The sequence below is a fragment of the Typopeltis vanoorti genome, chromosome 20 (assembly GCF_054136105.1).
Source record: "Typopeltis vanoorti isolate ZY-2024b chromosome 20, IOZ_Tvanoo_1.0, whole genome shotgun sequence".
NCBI classification, from domain to species: Eukaryota; Metazoa; Arthropoda; class Arachnida; order Uropygi; family Thelyphonidae; genus Typopeltis; species Typopeltis vanoorti.
In genome coordinates, this window is record NC_143568.1 from 43,085,332 (window position 1) to 43,095,700 (window position 10,369).

At 35.9% G+C, this 10,369-nt stretch overlaps 1 protein-coding gene across 2 annotated transcripts in view; it reads right to left on the reverse strand.

The window, feature by feature from the left end:
* The window catches only part of eIF2D (eukaryotic translation initiation factor 2D), a 98,130-nt gene extending 90,511 nt beyond the window's left edge, over positions 1 to 7,619 (reverse strand). For both annotated transcript variants that reach the window (XM_090409817.1, XM_090409818.1), the window contains exon 1: positions 7,374 to 7,619. In XM_090409817.1, the coding sequence (XP_090265943.1) occupies positions 7,374 to 7,429 (56 nt within the window). In that variant the 5' untranslated portion in view covers positions 7,430 to 7,619. The remainder of the gene's footprint in view (positions 1 to 7,373) is intronic.
* Positions 7,620 to 10,369: the final 2,750 nt, after the last annotated feature.

Consider the following 10,369-nt stretch of genomic DNA (forward strand, 5'->3'; position numbering starts at 1 on the left):
TATGAAAGCTGAACTGAAAGATTAGGACTCTTGAGAATAGTTTAGTTCATGCAACAAGAACAAAAACGGGAAGAGTCGTGTGAATACGAGAGTAAAGGAGAGAGTGGAAGTGACAGGAAGTTGAGAGTATGCAAGAATAATAGAAAGAGGTAATGAGAGGATGCCGTGAGAGTGTGGAAAAAAGGGAAAGCATGACAAGGAGAAGGAATGAACTTGCAAAAGTAATGCAAGAGAATATGGGAAGGGAGAGTGAAAGATGCTAGTGTGAGTAGTAATGAAGCCATGACAAGTCTAATATATGGCAATTCAATAATTTAGGGTATGCAGAGTAACATGTTTGAAAAGTGCTTTCATGGTGAAACAATGGAGAGGGTGACTTTAGCAATAAAAAGAGTAAAAAAAGTGGAGAAGATGATAGTAATGGTTGGTACTAATGACTTGAGAGACACCGTTAATTGGGTGGCAAAGGATTTGAAAGCAACGTTAGACTGCAGCAGAAAAGCATGAAAGGTAGTGAGTGTACTTCCTTGCTTTGAAAGGGCAGAGTTAATAAAGAACAGTGATAATAAATGACAAGATTGCAAGAATGTGTAGGAAGAGAAGTCTAGAATACATTGATATTTGGAGTACATTTGATGGTAGATGAGACGAAGAACACTGTATGCAAAAGATGGGTTACATCTGAATCGGTAGGGACACAAGCTTTTGGAAAGGCTGCTGTTCTATGAGCAAGTGGAAGTGTTTGGACAGGGAAACTAGAATTAATAGGGTTGATAGCAGGAAGTATAGCAGGTATCAAATTGATTACATTATAGTAAAGCAAAGATACAAGAATAGTGTAAACAATGCATGCCCATATCCTGGAGCTGATATTTACTCTGATCACAACCTACTATTCATAGAAATAAATGTGAAACTAAAGAAAATAAAAGAAGCTATGAAACAGAAAAAATGGAACTTAGAGAAATTAAAAAATACCAAGGAATTTGGAAATAGATTGGAGAAAGAATTAGAGGAAACAAGTTTTATCAAAACTGAAGATCCAGAAAAGAAATGGGTACAAGTTAAAGAGAAAATAAAGAATATTGCAAAAGAAGAAACTGGATATGTAAGAGCTAAAAGAATAAAAAAAAACCTTGGTTAACTAATGAGATGATTTCTCTAATGGAAAAAAGAAGAAAATGGAAAAATAAAGACACCCAAGAAGGGAAAATACAATATAGAACCCTGAATGACAGATTAAGAAAGAAAGCAGAAAGAAGTAGAGAAGATTGGCTTAAAAAACAATGTGAAGAAATGGAAAATTATGAGAGAGTGGGAAGGTATGATCTTTTATATGAAAAAAGCAAGAAGCATGAATCACAAGAGAAATGGAATTCGAGCTAGAGGCATACAAAATAAGAAATGGAGAAATCATAACTGAAGAAGATAAAATCCTAATGAGATGGAAGGAATACATTGAAGAACTATATGACAAGGAAAATAGACCAAATGAGTTGCCATTAGAAGACATAAAGAAGGTAAATGAAGATGATCTAGGCCCAGATATTTTGAAGACAGAAGTAGAAATGGCCATTAAAGAACTAAAATGTGGAAAGGTGGAAGGAATAGATGAAATAAACAAAATAATAAATTTAATTTATAACAAAGGAGAACGACCAAAAGATTTTATGACCTTAATATTTATACCTATACCAAAGAAAAGTAATGCAGTGAACTGCAAGGATTTTAGAACAATAAGCCTCATTTCCCATACATCAAAAATACTTATGAGAATCTTAACATGAAGAATTGCATCTAAAGTGGAAGAATTTCTTGGAGAAGATTAGTTTGGTTTCAGGAAGGATAGGGGAACAGGAGATGCGATTGGACTGTTAAGAATAGTAAGTGAAAGAAGTCTAGAAGTGAATAAAGAAGTTAACATCTGTTATATAGATTTCGAGAAAGCTTTTAACTGTAAAATGGGATAAGATGGTGGAAGTAATGGAAAAGATTGGTATAGATTGGAAAGACAGAAGGCTAATTATCTCACTATATATGGGGCAAACTGCCATGGTGAGAAACATATATGGTACAACAGAACCAGGTATCATTGGATGAGGAGTAAGACAAGGCTGTTCTCTGTCACCAATTTTGTTCAACATGTATTCCGAAGCAATGCTAAAACACTGGAGAATTTGGAAGAAGGAATAAAGATGGGAGGTAGACAGATATTTGCAATAAGATACACAGACAACATCTGTTGAACAGATTACTGGAATCCTGTATCAATTATGGAATGAAAATTAACATCAGAAAAACAAAGGTGATGAAAATAGCAAGGAAAGAGGCAAATATGGATATCAGAATAAATGGGGAAAAACTGAATCAAGTAAAGACATTTAAATATCTAGGAAGTGTTATTAGCAGTGATGGAAGATGTAAAAGTGACATAAAAGCAAGAATAGCGATGGGAAGAGATGCCTTTAATAGAAAATGAAATTTATTCAGAAGTAAAATGGATAGAAACCTAAAGAAAAGACTAATAAAATGTTGTGTGGAGTGTTGCCCTCTATGCAGCTGAAACTTGGACATTGAACAAAGAAGAAATTAAGATTTTGGAAAGCTTTGAGATGTGGATTTGGAGAAGGATGGAAAAAATCAAATGGACAGATAAAATAACTAATGAAGAGGTCTTAAAAAGAGTAGAAGAAGAAAGAAGTCTGTTAAGGAGGTTAAAAAGAAGCAAGGGAAACTGGATCGGACATATTCTGAGAGGGAATGGAATCATCAGAGATGCCATCAAAGGAAAAATAGATGGAAAAAGACCCAGAGGAAGAGTAAGAAAAACAATACTAGATGACATGCTGAATGGAGACAGGTACACAACCTTGAAAGAGAAGGCTCAGAAAAGAAGAGAGTGGAAGGAAAGTTTCTGCTACTAAAAGAAGAACCTGCTCAATTGCAGAATACTAAAGAAGCAGCAGGAAGTATGGTCTCATGTGGGGAAGATGGTTCAGGAAATATGATAAGATTAAGTGAATTGGAGATTACAAACAATAATAGATATTGGGCCAAGAGTAATGACTTAGCTGGCATACAGAGGACCAGGAAGAAACTTTTTTTTCTATATACTAATGTCAAAAGCATTAGGAATGAAGGGAATGAATTAGTAGGACTGATTGATTTAATCTCTCCTAAAATTATTTTTATTAGTGAATAGCATGGTTAACAGAGGATGATGTCTTGACATTAATAGATGTAGAAGGATATACTATTTTCCAGCAGGTTAGGGAGGAGAAACGAGGTAGTGAGGTATTCCTTATGGCAGTTTATGAGATGCATCCTCTAAGGAAAGAGAACCAAGAGGAATATAATGCACACTGCTTTGAGAGTGCATGGTGTGAATTAGAGGTTGGCAGGCTAAGAAATGTAGAGAGAGAATGAACAGATGTTCAGACAAATTGGCTTGGTGAATAGGAAGTGGGTGATCATTATGGATGATTTCAATTATGCAAATAAAGATTGGACAGAAGAAGCAGAGGATAATAAGGATACTCAATTTCTGGAATTCTTGAGAAACAAATGTCTTAAAAAAGCAGGGATTGGAGGGAAAGCAAGGATCAAGAGTTTTTACTGCATCAGCGAATTTGATATCAACTAAAATGCCATGTCTTCACTTGGTGAAATTGATATTGATCAGGTGGGGGTTTGCACAGGCATATGAAAGTCTTAAAGAGAAAAAAAATTATGTGAAATTATAAGGCAGGTAATTTTAATAGCCTTAGAAACCAACTTAGGGCAGTGCCATGAATGGAGGAATTAGAAAATAAAGAGATCAGTGGTGCATGGAAACTAGTTAAAGACCGTTTGTTAACAGCAGAAGCAAAGTGTATACCACAAGTGGGAAAAAAAAAAAAAAAAAAAAAAAAAAAATTAAATTTCGGGTAAAATGAATGACAAATGAGATTAAGAAAGAAAGATAAAAAAGTGATACTGGAAAAAGTATAGAATGAGTGGTGGTGAACAGTTTCATGAGAAATACAAAATTCAAGCAAAAGAATACACGAATGGTATTAATTCTTTAGCACATTCCCTTAAGACTTGCAGCTCCCTTGACTCAGCTATTTAATGAAAACCTTGCAAAAGTCCTTGGAGAGTGGAAGGTAATATAGTGCCACTGCATAAGGGTGGTGGAAAAATGAAGGCATCAAATTATAGCCAGTTTGTGTTACTTCTGGGATAGTTAATGCATTAGAAAAATTGGTAGGGGCTTGTATACAAAACTGGGCAGATGAAAATTATCTGTGAAGGTCAGCACCAATTTTTAAGGGGCGTTCTTATTTTAGTAATCTCATTAACATTTATGATGAGAGGTAAAGAAGTAACATGAGTGATTGATGAAGGAAATGCATATGCTGTAATTTTTTTTTAATTTTACAAAGGCACATGATAAACTGATATTAAAGCTGCAATGTATAGGTTTGGATATTAAGTTGGAGTGGATTGGCAAATGGTTCTCTGATAGTCATCAAATGATTGTGTGTGGAGGAGCAATATCAGGGATAAGGAAAGTTACAAGTTGAGATCCACGAAACTATGTACTGGGACAACTACTTTTCATCCTTTATATCAATGACACTGTCACTGAAATTCAAGGAGATATTTCAGTTGTGGATGACGTGAAGCTGGGGAAAGTTATTGAGAATAATATAAGTATATGTAATAGTGGAAAAATGAATGGGGATTTTAGTTTAATGTTGCTAAATGTGAAGTTTTAAATTTTGGGATCTGCAGATGCTTCTTCTGTACTTCTGCATATAGAGTATGCAGAAGAATAGTGGAAAAAGTTAAGGAAACACGAGGTCTTGGGATTATGTTGGATCAAAATTTGAAATGTAAAGGGAATGTGTTGCAAAGGTGATTAAGACAACAGAAGTTTGCCTCAATATTAAAACGAACAATAATCAGCAAAGATAAAATGATAGTAATTCCATTGTACAAGGCCCTGATCAGGCCACATCTGGACTACTGTGCTCAAATCTGGTCACCGGGGATGAAGATACTTTGGAGAGGGAGAAGAGGCGGTTGTCAAAAATGATTTCAGCACTGAAAAATGTTAGCTATAAGGATAGATTAAAGTCATGCAATCTGCAGAATTTGGCTGATAGAATGTTAAGGGGTGATATGATTGAGACATTTAAGCTCTTGAGAGAGATTTACCAGATCGATACGAGAGAGATTTTTCAGATAGTGGAAAATAAGGAAGGGGGCAAGAATTAGCAGCCATCTCTGGAAATTGTACAAGGAAGTGATGAATAAGAAGGTGAGAAGTATTTTTTTTACATGGAGAGTGGTGGGTGAGTGGAATGCATTGGCTGAGTATGTTGTGAATGAGTTTAAGCTTCAATATGATAGATATGTTACAGGAGAGATTTTCCCTTTCTTATATACAAGTATATGTAATTGTTAACTATATAAACCTATCACTCTCTCTCTCCCCCCTTCAATGAGTCTTTCATTCCAGGAGAATTTATGTAATAATAATAATAATAAAGTAAACTGTGCTAAACAAAGTACTGCTACACAATGTATTAAGTAGCCAGGATTATCTAGCATAAAAAACTGGGCAGATGTTCCACATGAATGGAAGCAAACACAAATTATCAGTTAACAATACACTAGTGATACTTAAGTAAAATCAACAGTAAAACAAAAAGATATGACTGACTGATAACAACAAAAATTAAATTCACAAAAATACAGTGTATAACTAGTTGATCATACAAAAAATATTTCTTCATTCAAGAAATTAAGAATTCTATAAAGGAAACCAAGAAAATAAAGAAATATAAACACTGCCGAATGGTAAATATCAAGGATGCCAACAGAAAGACTTCAAGATGAACTAGTCTGCAAAAGAATCGAAACCACTCTTTGAAGCGACTTGACTGACGACTTCAGAAGCCCTTTGATAACCTCTGAACTTCATATTTAGAACTACTATCAGGTCATCCCAAAAGTAATGTCATTTTTTTTATACTATACTTATTCAAACATGTCTCAGCTTGTGTAAACATGAATTTTTAAATCTCTGTAAGTATCACTAAGCTGAGGCAGCCTCATTCTAAGGAATTCCACCTTGCAAGAACATCATATATAAGTTATTGTTTAAATAACCCTTTATTACTATGGAGGTCTCAAGAGCACATTAGACACATCATGCTTTATGAGTTCCAAAAAAAAGCAATAGTACTGCTAACACTGTAAAAGTGTGCAAGAAGTGTATGCTGATAATGTTTTGGATGTGCAAAAGTACCAGTGATGGTTCCAAAAATTTCAGCAAGGGGACTTTAGCTTGAAAGATTCTCCTCAGTCTGGGCACCATGTCTCTCTCTCGCTAATGATGCTGGAAGCTGCTATTGCAAGAAATACCAATGTAGTTGTTGAGATGTACTGCAAAACTGTTAAAGATTTAGCAAAAGATCTTAATTGATCGTCATCAACCATCCATCGCTATTTGTAAGAACTGGGAATAGTGTCTAAACTTGACAAGTGGGTTCCTCATGAACTAATGAACAACAATTGAAGTGCATGAACATCTGCAATGCACTGCTCTTCATTCTCAAGAGGTTTGATCTCCATTTTTGAGTTGTGTAGTCACCAGCGATGTAAAGTGGATACTTTACAAAAAAGGGTAAGTGCCAAAGGCAAGTAGGTTCATTCAGGGGCTAAACAGGCTAAACTTCATCCAAAACAAAACCTTCATCCTCAGAAGGTTTTGTTAAACATTTGGTGGGATATGGCTGTCATTGTACACTTTCAACTCCTGCCAAAAAACCACAACATAAGTATATTGTGAACAACTCGATCAATTGAATGAAAAACTGAAAGAAAAAGAGGTGTTCTCTGATCAATTGAAAGGGTGTTGATTTTCACCATGATAATGCACGGCCTCACAGTGCAAGAATCACCTGTACCAAGATTGAGGTACTCGGCTGATTAAAGCTTCCACATCCTCCATATTCTCCTAATCATGCACCGTTTGCAAGATTTCATTAATGAAAAACAATACAACATTAGAGGAATTGAAATTGATCCTATACGACTTCTTTGGGTCCAAACATTAATTCTATAGAAATGTCATTATGAAGCTTTCACAATGTTTGAAGCGCATTACTGATTCAAATGGAGAATATATACCTGATTAAATTAGCAAGTGATTTATCTTTTATATCCTTTCAAAACTTAATGCTAAAAACATTACTTTTTGAAGATGACCTGATATACAAATGACGTAGTTCCAAATCATGAATGGGTAACTTAGCAATTAATGACACCTAAACATGAGTATAAGAAATAGCTTGCGTGAATATCTTAAATAAATATCTCACCTTTCAGATCCTTTGATCTGAGAATTCGACTTGACTTTAAAAGGCTTACGAAACATAATCACTTTGTTCTTGGTTTACATCGGCATTATTTAATATTTTACTTATACACGAATATAAAATTTTTCTGATGAAAAATTTTAAAATTAACGAATATCACAATTTCTTCCTGCTACTAATAACTTTCTCTAATCCAGTATACATCGCCTCGACAAACATCACATACAATACTTTTCCATTCAGTTTCGCATTTTTCTCCACGGAATTACTGAGGGCGCTAAAACAAGTCATAAATGATAACTCATATAACGTGATGACCAGATGTCGTTAGCACGGAACTTGAATCATAATTCATCGTACGATTTGTAATTGGATTCATGCAATATAAAAAAAAATACAATAAATTTATTAAAATTATATTTATTTAATGTCTGACGGAGTGATTTAGACAAGTATCGTTTTCTTTTAGGTATCCACATTGAGGGAGATTGCATTTATACACTCTCTCTCACACACAAAGTGAGATGCATACACAAATTCACCTTAAGCCATCAATGATCGCTGGACCAAGACAATCAATGATCAAATGCATCTGAAAGAATTGTGTGATGACAACTGTGGTCTTTCACCCTAACACTGTACATTGTTGTGTGAAAAAATACGTGTTTCTACAGCCAGAATTCACTTCTTGCTGGATTAAAAACCAGAATTTCCAGAACAAAAATACGAAACTCCTGTACCATAGTTATATGAACTCTGGAAACTGCTTCCTCTAGTTAGCAACTTAAATATAACTAAAACTGCCTTCATACGGTGGTCAGATATGAAAGCAGACCATTTCCACAGGAGCATCAACGAAGGTAACAGAGAACAAATTTTATAGAAATAGCAAAAGAAAGGGTATATTTAGGAACAGTGGCGCAACCAGAGGGGGGGGAAGGACCCCCCAAAAGAAAAAGGAAAAAACACTAGAAAATTTTCCAAAAATCTTTTCCTAATTAAAATTCTTTTTTTTTTATTTATGTTGTGTCGTGTGTTCTATTTCTATACTATTTATGAATTGACGATCATTGCAGATGCTCAGTCATAGGTCGTATGCAATTCGTAGTGTGTATTCTCAAATCGTCTACTCAACTCGCCCACCACCACCCCCAAGATTAAATACTGAGTGCATTACTGTTTAGGAATATATATATAATACATAGGTGCTTCCTCGACGGGGAATATCCATCCATTTGGCTGCCGTAGGAAGTTCGTTATATGTTCTCTGGTCGTACATATGACAAATTTTAAGAAATCTTTCTTTGGCTGGCTACCGCTTTTGTACATTATTTGGTACTGACGAGTAGGGTTTCCATCCGATAATCTTTTGTTGTAAACTCTGCATATAAAAAATCGCGTGCACAAATCACATCATTAGACAATAATTTGAGTGACACAGTTTTAGAATAAGATATATCATTAACTGCCTGCGGTATTCTCACTCTCTCTCGAAAAGACTGTAAGATTGTGTGTGTGTGTGTGTGTGTGTGTGTGTGTGTGTGTGTGTGTGTGTGTGTGTGTGTGTGTGTGTGTGTGTGTGTGTGTGTGTGTGTGCGTGCGTGCGTGCGTGCGTGCGTGTGTGTGCGTGTGTGTAGAAAAATTTGACTGTTAGGATTATGTCAGGTGAAGAGAAGGATTACTTTTCTATACTCTCTTCAACGGGCTTGATTCATTCATATATATATATATATATATATATATATATATATATTTAACTGCCTACGGTATTCTCTCTCTCTATCTCTCTCGAAAAGACTGCAAGATTGTGTGTGTGTGTGCGTGTGTGTGAAACCAGGAAACCGCCACCTCCGAATTTCATAGCTGAGCTTACTCACCCTAGTAAGAGATGTTCGTCGGTGATCTGACATGCCCACACCCATCTGTCTGCTTGGTAAAGGGCAAATCGTGATTCTTGGCTACATAACACAGTTTTGCAAGCATCCACGGTCACTGTGCACGTTCTTTCAGCATTGAAGATCACGCTGCATGTTGGTTCTTGTAATTCGAGGCTTGAGTATTGCATTCATACTATTGAAATCTATTTCGTGACCCCTCGGATCGAAGTTCCAGGCATCCAGTAGATGCCTGGAACTTCGTCTTCGACATGTCTTCCGACGAATGGCAATTTTTTGCATATTATCTTTCTTAGCACACTACGTTCACGTTCGTTTTATGCGGCGGTCGTTCCAAATGGGAAACACTTTTAGGTGACGCATTGCACTACCATTTCAGAATTGTTTTACTAACTGTTGACCTCGGATGTCCCAATTTCTCAATAGATTTCTGCACAGGTGGACTGCAACATGTTATTCCATCACAATGCCTCTTTCCAATTCCGTCAGTTCCCACCTTGCAGCCAATTCACCCTGTCACAATTTTAGTCACATGTTCCTCCAATTTATACAGGCTGCAGATACGTTACTGGTTACATGACACGATGCATCCAACCCGTGGGGTTGTCCTTTAATTTCTTTCTTAGTAAAGAATATTAACAGGCTAAAGGCATCCTCAAAAATTTACCTTTATGCCTGCAGTTAGAAGAGAAAAAATGTGGAGGAAAGCCATTACTAAATGCAGGATATACGTTTGTATATGAAACCAATACGAATTTCAAATATCCAGCGTTCACTTAACTGCCATCGTTCAACGTGGAACAGGCAACTTGATAAAACGTGCTCCCATTTTATAAAGACGCGTAAGAACGCTAATGATAAGATTATGGACATATGTGTCATATCTTAGAAAATACCCCATATGAACAGAAATAATGATTGGATGATGATGAGAAGAGATTAATCGACCGTGAGATGCGGTGATTACGGTGATTATATAGCGCCTCCGTAGCGAAATTGGAAGAACGACGGTACATTGCGCCCTTCGATTGGAATAGGCCTAAGTTCGATTCTCGTCGCGACGGGAGGAATCTTTATCTGGTCGATTTCAATCGATGGTGAGTT